This window comes from Balaenoptera ricei, chromosome 1, assembly GCF_028023285.1.
Source record: "Balaenoptera ricei isolate mBalRic1 chromosome 1, mBalRic1.hap2, whole genome shotgun sequence".
Taxonomy (NCBI): domain Eukaryota; kingdom Metazoa; phylum Chordata; class Mammalia; order Artiodactyla; family Balaenopteridae; genus Balaenoptera; species Balaenoptera ricei.
In genome coordinates this window covers 15,971,065-15,987,386 of record NC_082639.1, presented here as the reverse complement: position 1 = coordinate 15,987,386, position 16,322 = coordinate 15,971,065, and the positions used below count along the sequence as shown (strand labels likewise).

At 39.2% G+C, this 16,322-nt stretch overlaps 1 protein-coding gene across 12 annotated transcripts in view; it reads left to right on the top strand.

Moving 5' to 3' along the window:
- Positions 1–4,255, top strand: part of EIF4G3 (eukaryotic translation initiation factor 4 gamma 3) — a 399,095-nt gene extending 394,840 nt beyond the window's left edge. For all 12 annotated transcript variants that reach the window (XM_059915394.1, XM_059915429.1, XM_059915351.1 and 9 more), the window contains 2 exons: positions 1,587–1,733; positions 3,217–4,255. In XM_059915394.1, the coding sequence (XP_059771377.1) occupies positions 1,587–1,733; positions 3,217–3,398 (329 nt within the window). In that variant the 3' untranslated portion in view covers positions 3,399–4,255. The remainder of the gene's footprint in view (positions 1–1,586; positions 1,734–3,216) is intronic.
- The last annotated feature ends 12,067 nt before the right edge of the window (positions 4,256–16,322 follow it).

Below are 16,322 nucleotides of genomic sequence, written 5' to 3'. Positions count from 1 at the left end.
AAAGGACCTACATAAACAAACCCAAAACAATTAAGAAGATGGTCATAGGAACATACATATCCATAATTACCTTACATGTGAATGGATTAAATGCTCCAACCAAAAGACACAGGCTTGCTGAATGGATACAAAAACAAGACCCATCTATATGCTGTCTACAAGAGACCCACTTCAGACCTAGGGACACATACAGACTGAAAGTGAGGGAATGGAAAAAGATATTCCATGCAAATGGAAATCAAAAGAAAGCTGGAGTAGCAATACTCATATCAGATAAAATAGACTTTAAAATAAAGAATGTTACAAGAGACGAGGACACTACATAATGTTCAAGGGATCAATACGTAAGGCAACTGCTTACAGCTGTAAAAGAGGAAATCAACAGTAACACAATAATAGCGGGGGACTTTAACACCTCACTTAAACCAATGGACAGATCATCCAGACAGAAAATTAGTAAGGCAACACAAGCTTTAAACGACACAGTAGACCAGATAGATTTAATTGATATTTATAGGAGATTCCATCCGAAAACAGCAGATTACACTTTCTTCTCAGGTGCACATGGTACATTCTCCAGGATAGATCACATCTTGGGTCACAAATCAAGCCTCAGTAAATTTAAGAAAATTGAAATCATATCAAGCAACTTTTCCGACCACAGTGCTATGAGATTAGAAGTCAATTACAAGGAAAAAAACGTAAAAAACACAAACACATGGAGGCTAAACAATACGTTACTAAATAACCAAGAGATCACTGAAGAAATCAAAGAGGAAATCAAAAAATACCTAGAGACAAATGACAACGAAAACACGACGATCCAAAACCTACGGGATACAGCAAAAGCAGTTCTAAGAGGGAAGTTTATAGCAATACAATCCTACCTCAAGAAACAAGAAAAATCTCAAATAAACCATCTAACCTTACACCTAAAGGAACTAGAGAAAGAAGAACAAACAAAACCCAAAGTTAGTAGAAGGAAAGAAATCATAAAGATCAGAGCAGAAATAAATGAAATAGAAACAAAGAAAGCAATAGCAAAGATCAATAAAGCTAAAAACAAAAACAAAAACAAGAAACCATGCATGCTTCCAGGCCCTGAGCATGCTTTTCTTAGCCCCTTTTTTACTGTGCCTTTTCCTCAGAAGGCTCAGATTAAATGTGTTGTTTGCCACTGTCACAGTTAGTCCTTATCCTGATAGTAATAATAAAACAGTTTTAATTCTTTTACCCTTGTGAAAAGATTTTATATGAACTGTCACTTTAATTTCCTTTCTAATTCCTTTTGTAGTTTAGAATGTCATGAAACCACTGTCCCTGTTTCATTACGATTAAAGATAAAGAACTGAGTGTGCTGCTCTTGAGGGAACCCCGCACTCTAAATATATCCCCCACCTCTGTATTTTTGTTTGTTTGTTTCAGGGAGAATATCCCATTAAGAATTTCAGAAAATTTTGGGTTTCAAAATCTTTGCCTTGGACCCCGTTGCTTCCTCTTTCCTTGCAGAGTCTTGTGTGTCTTATCGACTCAGAAAGTTGAAAATGGCTCTGTGTGTTAATGCTCAGTTCTTCTATCACCTCCAGCCGACTGTTCTACCTTCCGAGTAGACACTGCTGTTATCAAGCAGAGAGTGCCGATCTTAATCAAGTACCTGGACTCAGATACGGAGAAGGAACTGCAAGCACTTTATGCACTACAAGCATCAATAGTAAAACTTGATCAACCTGCCAGTAAGTTTACCTCTTGCTACAATTAACCCAACCAGAGGGTGAGATTGATCCAGGCCAAGACATGAGAGATGGTTGGATGGGCTTGAAGAGTGGATAATAGAAGAATCACTAGTTACAAAAACTCAGATAACCAATAACTTTAATAGACCTGAACGTTTTTAAGTGTTAGACTTTTATGAGAAAATGATAACAAGAACACTAGTTTATATTAGAGATTTAATCCTCATTCTAGGGCAGGTCTGGCTAATAAGACTCTCTGCAATGATGGAAATGTATCTCTGTCATGCAGTATGGTAACCATGAGCCACATATGTCCGTTGAGCACTTAAATGTGGCTATTGTGACAGAGGAAATAAATTTCATTTAATTTAAATGTAAATAGGCACATGTGGTTAGTGGCTACCCTATTGGACAATGCAGGTCTAGGGCACCTTGGCATTAGCATATGTGCAGTACAGTTTTTCACCTTCTTTGACACAGGTCTTAATAATGAAAGAGGATGATACTCTTCAGAATCCTCAGATACCCAACAAAGACATTAAGGCAGTTTAGACTAATTTTCAGTTACGAGTTATGATTAATTCTGGCTAACCAGACAAATAAGGTAACCTGAACACCATAGTCTTAGTGATGCTGGTAAATTAACTGAATTGTGTTAAATCTTGAAAATTCAGTTGAAACTTGTGAAAGTGGATAGTAAATATTTGGCTGTTTTAGAGATAGCACTGAAGTAGTTCTTTGGCATTTCCTTAGGTTGTAGCTTTTTCAGAGTTTTCCTTCTTGGCTAGTGCTGTTAAATCCCTCTGGGAAATAAAGGAAAAGATTGAAACAATCCTCAGGGTGTAACTGAAGAGACATTCTATCTATAAGTGTCTCTTTTTTGAACAACAATATAAGCTAAGTTTCCACTGTGAGAGCAAAACAGAGGATTAAAATTGCCCAGATCATCTGAGCATTGAAAACAATAAACAACGACTATCGTTTCACTGGATAAAATCCAGATGAGATAGTTTTTACCCATTTTTTTCATATGAATTATTACTCTTCATTTTGAAAACAACATTAGAGGGGGGGAAAGTACATTCTGCCTTTTCCTCCCAAAATTTGTAAAAATAGTATATTTTTATTGTAAAATTTCAAACAAAATGTATAAAGAAGAAAGTAAAAAAAAAGAAGTATTCTTGTATTTAATTTTTAAGTGTTTAGGTTGAGAACTACATAATATCAAACAGCTCAGCAATATCAGAAAATAGTTCAAATTGAACAAAATAATAGGAATAGGAAATAGTTTAGACTGCTTAAATCTTTTCCCCTTCTTTAGACAAATGGTTTTGCTCTTATGCTATCAAGAGGGAGTGTGATGAAGTGTCATGGATGCTCTTATCCTGGGGAGTTCACGTGCATCCGTTCACTGCTTGGAAGTACAGTCTTCTCACAGCTACAGTGCCCCCAAAACTGATGGTTTATTTTCACCTCCTTGCAGATTTGCTACGGATGTTTTTTGATTGCCTGTATGACGAGGAGGTGATCTCTGAGGATGCCTTCTACAAATGGGAAAGCAGCAAGGACCCTGCAGAGCAGAATGGGAAGGGTGTGGCCCTGAAATCTGTCACAGCATTCTTCACGTGGCTGCGGGAAGCAGAAGAGGAGTCTGAGGATAACTAAAACTTCAAATACACAAAATGAAACAAAAGAAACAATTTAAGTATTTTTATAAAAAGTGTCACGTCTTCGCCAATCACAGTGCAGCAAGGCCAATTCTCGCAGAAACCCCCACGTGTGCACGAGTGGGAGAGGGGAAAGAGAAAGAAAGGTGATCATGGAGGAAAAAGGTACTGGAAAAAAGTAAACTTCAAACCTGAGGGCGGGAGCACTAAAACCAAAATACATGTATTATTTATAGAAAGTATTTTCTGTTTTAATCTTTTCTTTTTAAACGAGGACTCATACTTTAAAAAAAAACACATCTGTTTAGCAAAAAAAAAAAAGTTAAGAACTTTTAATTTATTTTAAGGACTGCAAATGCCAGTGTAATTTTTTAATTTGCAGTTTCTGTAAACAACTTGTATAATAGAAAAGCAGAGAAATAAATTTCCCTCCCCTTCAGATGCACCTCACGTTTGTTTTAAAGCATAGTATTTAGTCCAGATTTCAGAAGGTTTGGGGTGAACAAGGTAAGAAAGATTTTTTTATTTTTTTTTTGGCATCAGATCTTTCTGCCTGCCTCTCAGCTTGCTTCAGAAAATAAAAAAATCAAAATAGTAATCAAAACATACATAACCTTGGAACAGAAGGAAATGCTGTGGACCAGAGAACTCCAAGAATTGTTTAAAAAAAAAGTGCTACCCTGGGAAAAGTACTCTTAATACTTTTGAAATCTTTAGAGCAACTTTAAGGCTTGTAAATACATAGAACAAATATTTAAAAAAACAAAAAGAAATTGACTCAATACTATTTCTTTTCACTTTCAAAATATAAAGAACAAAATAAAGACAAACATTGCAAGTTTAAAAGAAAGTAAAGTGACTTCTCCTTTTGACAGCTGCTGCATGTGCGCCCATCTCTGGGAGGTGCTGTCTGGCTTCTCGCTGTCTAATCAAAATCACTTCTGAAGTAGGGGAGAGAGTGAGAGAGAGAGAGAGTGTGTGTGTGTTTGTGTGTGTGTGTGTGTGTGTGTGTGTGTGTGTGTGTGTGTGTGTGTGTCTGTCTGCCTGCCTGCCTGCCTGTGTGTCTGCAGTTGGAAAAGGCAAGCTACTTTGAGGGTAAAGGAGGACACTTGTGCTTGGGTGGGAGAGCTTCTCTGAAGTCCAGGGGATGCTTCTTTCCAACACCAACTAGAAATGCATTCATGGTAGGAACAAACCTAACAGCAATATTTTAAATAACCACGTGTTCCCTCTATGTATTTGGATTAGGGGCACTAATTCAGTTTGATACTACCACTACCACTGATTTTTAAAATCATCATTGCTGCCAGTGCTTAAGAAACCCAAAGATGTCTTCTAAAAAATGAAAGAAACCAAAGCTAAATTACACTTTTTAAAAAGTGGGTGTGGGTCTAAAACCAAACCAATACCATGTGTGAAAATCACATTTTTCCCCAACTTCAACTTCACTCAAGCCATTCTGGTGAGTATAAAATGAACTGTGGTTTGGGCCTCTGTTTCTCCGACAGATATTGGAGTGCTGTGCTGTGCTTTGTTTTTTGTCTTCTTTGATGAAGTTGTAGTCTCTACAGGTGGCTTTCCATTTCAATTGTTTGTAGGCCATCACCCTACAAAATGTATTATGAAGAAAGCCATGCTGCTCCCAAATAAGCAGTCTTGTATTTTGTATCTGGATAACCAAAGGGTTCTTCTAGCTTCCATCTCTGAAGAAATAGTCACATTAAGAGACTTGGCAAGACTTTTGATGCACAAGAACAAAATTTTCCATAGCAATAAAAAGTTCTTCTTCAGAATGTAGTTGAACACAATACAGGATCTCACTACATGAGCCCACTGAGCCCACTGCACAGGGGTGGAAAGCTGTTCTCGAAGAACAAAGTCCTGAAAGTCTTGTGACAGGCGTATGACAGCAGCTGTCATCAGAGATGGGGCCTGAAAAGTTTCAGGGTCTGGCTGCAGGCCCTGCCTGGGAACCCTCAGTTGGAAGAAGCAACTTGATTCTGTGTTATATTGAGTTTTTAACAGCTGCCAGAATCAAAAGTGCAGAGGATTCTGATCCAGGAATCTCCTGACTGATGCAGTTTTAGGTGTCGGCAGCACTCACTCACAGGGGTGAAGGGTGGTGGGTGGGGATGGAGAAGCAAGGTGGTGACTGCCTCTTGGAAATCCGTGGCTGTTGTTTGCAGGGGTCTAGCCAGGACGGAACCTCAGGTGGTAGTGATGGCCTCTTCATGGGTATTTTAGATGTGGACAAGTGTAAGGATTGGAGGAAAGAGAATAATATTGGGGGGAAAATAATTCAAGGGTTGAAAAAATCTTCAGCTATAAACGTCTATAGTACAGTAACAGAAATAGTGTTTGAAATCTCACCTATAAGTGTGAAGTGTGATGAGGAGACTACAAAGTAATTTATGGATAACTTGTTGCTTTATGCACAGAACGTTAGATGGGATTAGCAAGATTACCTAATGGCAAAATATGAGCCAAGTGGGATAATTGATCCACACTTATACCAGCTGAAATGCAAAACACTGTCATGAATCTTACCCTGTTCACAGTTTTCTTTTTTGTTCTTGTGTTTTATTTTTTATTTTATTTATTTATTATTTTTTTTTTTAATTATTGGCACCTTTAATTATTATTATTTATTTATTTATTTATTTATTTGGCTGTGTTGGGTCTTCGTTTCTGTGCGCGGGCTTTCTCTAGCTGCGGCAAGCGGGGGCCACTCTTCATCGCGGTGCGCGGGCCTCTCACTATCGTGGCCTCTCTTGTTGCGGAGCACAGGCTCCAGACGCGCAGGCTCAGTAGTTGTGGCTCACGGGCCTAGTTGCTCCGCGGCATGTGGGATCTTCCCAGACCAGGGCTCGAACCCGTGTCCCCTGCATTAGCAGGCAGATTCTCAACCACTGCGCCACCAGGGAAGCCCTATTTTTTAATTTTTAAATTTTGATTGGCGTATAGTTGCTTTACAATGTTGTGTTAGCTTCTACTGCACAACAAAATGGATCAGCCATACATACACATATATCCCCTCCCTTTTGGGTTTCCCTCACAGTTTTCTTACTGGAAAGCAAGGTTTGGTTGTTTTTGGTTTAAAGTAATAGGTGACATGGCCAGCGCTGACATGGCTGCAACTCCTTCAAGCTGTTACAAAAGCTCTTTCACCCATTTGAACTTTGGGAAGAGGTTCATTAATTAAGGTTTAGTTCACTGATTAAGGTGCTTTACGCCTGTATTCAAACCAGCTAACTTATAGCTACTCAATAAGTTTAAATGAGAGTTTTTCCCTTTCTAGAAAAAGAACATGATGCCAATTTTCAAAATAAACCCATTTTAGATTCTTACAAAGACCAGCAAGCCTGTTCATGGCTGCATCATGAACTTGGTTCATTCAACAAATATTTACTGAGCATTTACTGTGTTCTAAGTGCAGGGAATAAAACAGTGAACAAAACAATCTTTACTCACACGGAGGTCACATTTTTCATGGAAAAAAGAAAAAAAGAAAGCTAGAAGTTTGCATTGCTACATCAGCATACTGTCCCACTAAGATGTGGGACAGATCTTTGATTTGGTTTTTGTCTTTTTTAATATATTTCAAAATACAATCTAGATTATTTACAACAATTAACCCAAAGACAGTTTTATCTGGTCTAGGACCACTCTTCAAACAAGTTATCATTCTGGGGTTTTTGACATCTTTTTGTTTCAAATGGCTCCATTCAAGGAGAATTTCCTTTTATCACTCTGTGAACTTGATCCAGTCAAAAGGAAACTTGATCCAGTCAAAAGGATTCTAAGCTAGAAGAACTAGTCTTGGGCTATTGGGTGTAATTCTGTGTTATCATTACTTAAGTTTTATAATTTTTTTTCTTTTTTCTTTTTTTGGCCGTGCCATGCAGCTTGCAGGATCCCAGTTCCCAGACCAGGGATTGAACCCAGGCCACAGCAGTGAAAGTGCTGAATCCTAACCACTAGACTACCGGAACTCCCTTAAGTTTTATTACTTTAAAAAAAAAAAAAAAGGGATCCAGTTTTTCAGTTTTGACCATGCCATTGGCCCTTATACACTCCTACATTCCCCATTTTGGAGAGAAGAACATTTTGCATTCCTTTATTTTTGTGTTGCTTTTTTTCTTATTGAGATATATTTCACATACTATAAAATTCACCCATAATTTACTATATTCACAGTTATGCAGCCATCACCACTATCTAATGTCAGAGCATTTTCATCTTGCCAAAAAGAAGCACATATCCTTTAGTAGTCTCTCCTCATTCTCTACTCTCCTCAGCCTCTGAGAGCCACTTATTCTATTTTTTCTTTCTGTGGATTCATTTAGATGAAATCATACATTGCATTGCTTTTTGTTTTGATCTCCAATCCAACATTTAGCAAATGATCAAACCTCACAGGTGTTTGCAACATCAGGGACCTGACAGCAAGGTTTAGACCCTGATTTTCCCCTGTTTTTGACTTAACTTTTTGTTCTCTGTCACTTCTTTAGGTATAACTTAGAAATATGTTTACAACCATCAGCTAATTCTGAACAAGTTCCTGAGAATTTTCTTTTGTCACTCTGTGAACTTGATGTATATGACCTGGGATATCTGACATCCTAGCACTGACAACTAGGGTCTGGTCATTTTTGACCTCTCATGTATTGCTACTTGAATAACTTTTCCATGGGGTTGAAATTCCTGCATGAATTAGAGGCTACTACAGTGTACCCTAGAAAAGTTAAGATGTAGCTTGACTTGGAGTCTGAGGTTTTATTTGTCGTCTCCATTGAGGCACATTTGGACATAGTGACTGTTGAGGCTGCTTACTTGTCATGAAAGTAAAATTACTCATTAAGGAATAAAAATGCCTTGAAACAGCCCCTACTACCTGTTAGTCCCAGTTTATTAGTCTTATAGAAGATTACTTTTCCTATTCAATAAACTTGATAAACTTGAGCTCTAAGTCTCCACATCCTCCAGTAGTTTAGGGAGAGATACACTATATGCTCACTAGCTTCAAATATCACATGTATCCCTCAGAGGGAAAAATGATAATCTGTTAATGTCGGGGCTACCAACCATCCCCTCCCCCCCCCATAAAAAAGAAGACATCATTTTGTATTACCAAATCATGAAATGACTTAACATATCAAAGAAAAAAAGCTACAGAGACCCATGTGCCAAACTTTTAAAAAATGTTTTATTTTGAAATAATTTTACTCTTACGGGGAAGTTTCAAATTTAGTAGAGAGAGTTCCATACACACTTCACCCAGTTCCCTATTAATGTCTTACACTACCAGAGGACATTTATCAAAACTAAGAAACCAGCATTGGTGCATTGCTGTTAACTCCAGACTTTATCACTACTGTCCCTTTTGTCCTTTTTGTAGTCCTGGATGCAATCCAGGATACCACATTGCGTTTAGTCATCATGTATTCTTAGTGTCCTCTGGCCTTTGACAGTTTTTTAATCTTTCCTTGTTTGTCATGACCTTGACAGCACTGGTCAGGTACTTTGTAGAATGTCCCTCAATTGGATTTGTCCGGTGTTTTTCTCATGATTATAGAGTTTGGGGTAAAAATACCTTTTAAGTGAAGTGCCCTCCTCATATCATATCAGGGGGTATGTGATGCCCCCATGACGTCATTGGTGATGTTTAACCTTGACTGCATGGTTAAAGTGGTGTTTGTCAGGTCTCCAGTCTAAAGTTATTTTTCTTTTCCCCTTTTCTTACTCTGGTCTATTTGGAAGCTAGTCACTAAGTCTTGCCCATATTGGGGGAGGGAGGGTGGAATAGGAGAGAATTATGCTCCACTTCCTTCCTGGAGTTGGAGATACCTGCTTATTATTTCGAATTCTCCTGCAAGAAAGATTTGTCTCTTCTGTTTGTTTCTTTATTAAGTCGTGTGTAAATATACACACACACACACACACAAACATATATTACTATATTATATACATACATATATATCAGTACAGATTCATGTATATTTATCTTAACACTTTGAGTTATAATCCAATACCACATTATTTTGTCACACAGATTGTTCCAGCTTTGGCCTTGGGAGCTCTTTCAAGTTGATTCATGTGTCTCTTCGACATGTCTTCATCTGTTTGTTTTTAGAGCACTTATTTTGTGACAGTACAAGATGCCACTGGAGTATCTTGTATTTTTGTATTTTTCCTGCCCTAGTCGTAGAGTCAGTCATTTCTTCAAGGAGCCTTGGTTTCTTTAGGAGAATAGTATTTAGAAACCAAGATCTGGGCACTGGGTGAGCTCATTACAACTGGGGTTTCTCTGCTTCTAGTTCTGCCAGCACTGTAAACTCTTTTTTTTTTATATACTGAATGTGAGATCTTGCCAGTTTCACAGGAATACTGACTTTTTACAAATACTGCTTCATTTTTTATATGATAACTCTGGTACCCAAAAGACTTCACCCTATAGATATTACAATTGTGCTTTTGCTCACCCTACATAACAAGAAAAAAGGATTAGAAGTATTCCCTCTCTTTCCCTATTATGATAATTTGTTTTAACTTTCCCTTAGCTAGCAATATTCAGACAGTCTACTAAAGTACCATACAGTACAGTGTTAAAGTCTTACCTGAGAGACTTAACTCAATTAAATAATAATAATGGAAATTGCTAAATAACCAGAAGTTAACTGACAATGGAAACCATTGTACTGCATATCAAAACTTGATGAGATGCAACTAAATTAGTACTTTGAGGTAAATGTAAAGTGTTAGATTTATTCAGGAAACATGAAAGAGTTAAACAAATTAGGCCATCGAAAGGAACCAGCTGAGTAAAAAAAATGTTACCTGAGTGGATAGCAAGAGTTCATATAGGAAGAAGTTGTATGCTGTAGTGGAAAAGAGATCTTGACTAGAGTTAGGAGACTTGTGTTCTGATGCTAATGCTACTGTTTACTGCTAATTTGTTCACTCTCACTTGTATGGGCCCCCACTGTCCTCTCTAAAAAGGGTTCACTCATGCCAACCATATGAGCACATCCAGAATCACTTTAAATACTGTTTGCCAAGCTTAACAGTGAATTAAGTCTTGGTAAAATAGGATATTAAACTTTTCGAAGAAGTAAGAATATCAAGATTTTCTGAAATTTTCACAACAAATGACCATCCAGCAGTTGAACTTGTTCTACCGGTGATTTCCTTTCTGACTCTTCTGAAATATTTACCTCTTGTTAATCAAAATACGTCTTCTGACCTGAAGTCCTAGGAAACTATCTTTGCCAAAGCTCTAATAGCTGTCCTATCTTAATTGCTTCCTAGAGCATAGAATAATGGGGCTCAGCATTGTTGTGTGTTAGAATCACCTGGGAGTTTTCAAAAACACAAATCCTGGGACTCTACCCCAGACTAGTTATTTCAGACTCTCTGGGGATGAAACCTTGGCATCATTTTTTTTTTAAAGTTGCCTAGGTGATACTAATATGAGCCAGGGTGGAGACCACTGTGGAATGGTGAAAATAACCTGATTTACCAAACAGTTTAGAGAACAATTTATATTTTCAGATTTTTTTTTTAAGCTTCAGTCATGTTACAACCCTTTTTCATATCTTCATTGTTTTTTTGGTTTTTTTGGCCACACCTCCCGGCATGCGGAACTTCCCTGACCAGGGATCAAACCCACGCCCCCTGCAGTGGAAATGCGAAGTCTTAACCACTGGACCACCAGGGAAGTCCTCGGATATTTTTAAAATATTTTTAAACTGCAAGGTGTTGGTTGGACACACAAATGTGGCATTACAAATGGCACATGTTTTGAAAATACAGTGCTATGAGAGCATATAATGGGTGCCCTGTGTAAACTGTGGGGTTAGGGGACGCTTCCCTCAGGAAGAGAATTTTAAACTGAGAAATCTAAAGAATTAAATAGTTATGGGGGTGGGTTCAAGTAGAAGGGATCATGAGTGCAAAGGCTCTGTGGTAGGGGGGATGCAGGGTGTATTTGAAAAATGAAGAAAGAGTGGCAGGTATGGTGAGAGTCCATGCAAAAGTAGAATTTAAACATGTCCTGTGACAAATTAATCCAGACAAACCTTCTCTGGGCAAATGGGTAAAAGAACTTTCTGAAAGTTGCCGTATTCTCTCAATTTAGTAGAATTCACTAGAGACCAACCTTAGTTGGGTTTTTTATGTTTTGTTTTGTTTTTTAATAAGTTGTCACTCAGTAAAAGGAATGGCAGTACTTTTAATCATTTCCAGTCCCAAAATTTAGCCACACAGTTAGTGGATGGGAATAACTTCTGGCTCTTTAGAATGAACAGTTAAATTTATATCTAAGATTAAGGTCATCTATAAACACCATCCACCTCATAAGGTTATTGTGAGGATTAATTAAAGGAGATCAGATAAAGCCCCCAGCATTCTGCCTGGAATACCTGGGGCATGTCCTCCCTGTGTCCAATGTTCTTTTTCTATCCCATTCTGCAACCTTAGTCATATTCAGCCGCATACAAAATTAAACTACACTACCTTGGAACCCATGCCCCCTGCAGCGGAGCATGGAGTCTTAACCATTGGACTGCCAGGGAAGTCCTTCCATCACCATTCTTTTTGGAACTTCAGGTTTGTGTTTTTTTGAACAAATGGATCCAATTTCATAATTCTGACTTTAAAAATCTGTCTTCTTTCCAGTCATAGATTTTGATTCATGTTTTCCTTTAAATTACTGGGTTTTATTGGGAAAAATATCTTCCCCTTTAAGCTTAAAGAAACTTTCTTAAACTTCCCCATAACCATGAAGGAAAGATGTGTTATGGTGACCAACTCATTTTGCTGGGATTTTCCTGGTTTAAAACCCGAAAGTCCTGCCTCCCACTAACTCTCAACCTCCCCATCAGTAAACCCTGACAGTCACCACCCTAGGTGTCATTGATCTGACTCTCACTTATCTCTGGCCACCATCACAGGCTTGGTTCCCCTTCAGGCATCTTCCTGCAAATAAGATTTACCTTTTAAGACACAAAGTAGGAGTGGAGAGAGAAGAATAGTACTGTTGGCAAATTTACTTCCTATTACACTGTCAAAACTGGATATATTTTTATTTTTAGTAAATCTGATAAATGAGTGTCTTTATTATGTCTAAAATGCGGTTGTCTTGCCTCTGGTGTTTAAAAGGGGTAAAAGACGGCTCAACACATACAATTCCCAGAACCTGACATGAACCAGACTTGAAAGCAAATCCTGTTGCTTTCCCTAGAGATGGCAGGACTAAGTACCTTAGGGACCTTAATTCTAGGTTCTAGTTCCCACTGAAAGACACCTGTAATAACATTCCCAAGTGTTTTTGTTCCTTCGAAGGCTGAATTGTAACTCCATCCAATATGTCAGATGTTTCAAACTTAAAGGGTAGCTTTTAAAACCCTTATCCTCAAAATGACAGTAAACTCTTGGCACTAACACTTTTCAGACCCCCTCAAGAAGCTAGAAACGTTGACTCCAATTGAACACCGAAGGGCTAATGACATCTAGGACAGAGGTTCTCAAACTGTGAATGACAAAATTAATGGATTACAACCAGCATTAAATATATATACGTAGAGAGAGAGAGAGAGAAGGGGGGAACATACAACAGAAAATGTTATTTTGTAAAATGTATTTGGTTTTTATATTCTGATTTATGATCCTTTATGCAAAACGATTGGGATCAGACATATTTTAGGCTCAGAATTTTTCAGAGTTTAGAAAAACGTTTTTCAGTTCGATGACTGCTATGCTGAATAGAGTTAAAATTATTGCCACCAGTGAGTAGAAGAAAGTGCAACATCGGCAGAGGAGGATCCAGGGGTGTTGCTTATCTCTAAACCAGGGTCTTGGCCTCAGATAATAACAAACAATAAAAGAGAAAACCATTAAGGGGGTGGCAGTAGTGAAGTAGTATTAAATCTCTTCATCAGTCTCCACTTTCTGCCTAATCGTATAAATTAATTCTCTTACCATCCCTTTCCAAGCTGCAGCCAAATTGAGAGCCATTTCCAGTCCTTCTGGCTGGAAACCAGAAAAGTCAAGTGACCAACAACCCTACCAGGACAATACCTTCTTAAGGGATTGAAGCTCCAGCCTGGCTTTTGGTTACTGCTGTGTGAAATTGCAAGCCCTCAGCCTTGATTTGTGGGGAAAATAAAGATCAGGCTTGCTAGGAACAGAAACTTCTCTCCCCACCAGGCAATCAAGAATTATTCTTCAAACATCTGTGTTAACACGAGGTGGAGTGTGAGTAAAATAGGTTGATGTATCTTTCATGCTCAACCTTGTGAGGCAGTGTCATAGCTGTGGTCTGGAATATTCTTGGAATATGCAATTGCTTCAACTTCCTCTATCCTTATGCCTAAATCTCCAAAGTCACATATTTTGCTTTTCTATACAAAACAAGACCTTTTAGCCTAACAGACTTAAGTATCACTTAGCTTTAAATTTGTGGAATAGCAAAAAACCTATTACACTGACAACAGGCCATGAAGTCTGCAAAGCTTGCTGTATGCTAAAGTTGCAACAGTGACTTGGCTTCTGAAGAAAATGGGTGTTTTTGTTGAAAACTAGAAATGATGCAGTTGCATTTTGGGGACTTTTTTTTTAAATTTAATTTTATTTATTTTTTTATACAGCAGGTTCTTATTAGTTATCCATTTTGGGGACTTCTTAACACTTGCTTTTCTAGTTCACAAAACCCTACATTTCTTCATGTTTCTGGGACTCCAGAGTCAATCCTCTAAGCTGGTTGGCCCTGGGCAGAAGTGTGAAGTCATCACAGAGGACAGCACGTTTACTCCTTTTCTCTCTCCTGGAAGCTCTTCCTCTAGTCAGACACCCGGAGTTCTCACTCTTCTGATCCCTGACTGTCCAATGGAAAGCTTTAGATTCTCAAGTTCAGAGGTTAAAACAATGAATTCTGAATTATTAGTTTGAGGCCTGTATGTTAGCTCTCCTTGATAGCAGCACTTTAAAATTGCTATAGAAGAGATTAAAAGGAATGAATGGTGGAACTTCAGGGACTTTGATATCAGTGTGAGAGGTCTCTGTGCAAGAGGGTCTTACTGGTGCTCTGACCGTAAACTCCACACACTCCGTAAGAACTGAGCTGCTCTTAAACTTGCCAAGATGCGTGTTCCCTCGGTGCAGAACATCAAACAGCCAAACAGCTTAAGTAAAGGGTGCAAAATTCATCATGTAAATCTGTTTTTAACAAACACAACTGAATGATGTTTTTACTAGTATAGCTCAAAGAAAGCCAAGTGAGATAAACTATAAAACCATACCCCATGTCATCTTAACTCGGATGCGGCTAAGTATAAAAAGCAAAACTGACCAGATGTTACATTTAGCAGAGGTAAAATGCCTCAAGCAATATACATGTCCAATAAAAACTTCAAATCCCTTTGGAAGTGAAAAACTTACAGCTTCAGACTTCAGCGAGTGGTAGCTTTAGTGCATGGTTGGGGGGCGGTTGTGTGCAAGCGCCTCCATGCGCACACTCTGCAGAAAGAATTGTGTTTTCAGGGTTTTCCCTCCTTGGGTGTACATGTTGTAAACAACAGATAAGTTGTGTGTGTGTGTTTTAAACAAAAATCTGTGGAGTGGAGAAATCTAGTTTGCCCTTAATCTGTGTCAGCTTCTTGCATGAGATGGGGCTAAAGACATTTCCGGGAAAAAGAAGAAAGGTAGGACGTTTTAAGCATATGAACACATAAAAATGGAAGAGTCTTTAAAAAAGGAGACAAAAGATAGAAATGTTGGTAAGAAAGGAAGTGAGCAGGATGAAGCTTGGGCACAAAATGACCAAAACGCCTTGTGAACATGTTTAATGGGACACCAGAGTGCCAGGGCATTGGTAATGCCATCGGGACATTAATGGTAACACTAACCTTGTAAGGAATTTTTGGTGGTGGTGGTTAAATTTTTATATACCTCCCTTTGGAACTGATGGAGTGGATGGCTATGCCTGGGAAAGCTGGTGAGACAGTTAAAGTGCTAACGGCAATGCCAGAGCCTGAGGACTGGACTAGCAAGTGCTTAAATGGTTTCATAATAAATCTTTGGGATGACAGGCACATGCGTTTGAGTGCTAGTCACACTGCTCTGATCCTCAAGGCAATTGTAGTGTTTATTATTTCCCTATATTCATTACCCGAACCCCCTCTATCCCCGACAAAACACCTACTACTTCAGGTACATCTAATTTTCCCAAACCGACTTTGAAAAGTTACATTTTTAAACAGTACGTACAAGCCGAAGTACGCTGATACCAACGTAAAATGGCAATCCAAAGGGAATTCCCTGTTTTCTAATGCCACGGTTTCCTTGTTGAGAACCGTCCCTGCATATGCAGATTAGGGAGCCAGGGAAGACCGTTTCATTGATTAGAAAAATCAACTTTTACAGTTCTTTTCCTGAGTCATTACGCTACCCTGTACTGTATGGATACTTAATGGGAACGAACGTGAGGTACTGAATTTTCCGCTCTCTGGGTTTCTAATAATTCCAACCGCCTTCAAAGAAGTGTAGTTCTTGTGCTGTGGCTAAATTCAGAAGCGGGAAATGCCAACCCCTCTAAAGGCAGACGACGGATCGCCAAAACCAGGGACTGAACCAGAGTAGAGAAGGGTTGAGTGAAAAGAGTGCCCTTCCGAGGAAACCGAAACCTCATCACCCAAGCTAACGGACGCCACCCGGGAAGCGCCGGGTGGAAGGTGCGAGGATACACAGACCCCGCCCGGGCGTGCCCACATCCCGGAGCGCCCTCTCGCGCCCCCGCGCGCCCGACCGGGGAGGCAAACCTCGCGCGCTCCCTCCGCTCCCGCGGGCTGGGGGTGCGGCCGCCGGCGCGCGCGGGGGCGGGGCCGGCTTGGGGGGCGCGCGCGCGGGGCCGCGGGCAGGGGGGCGG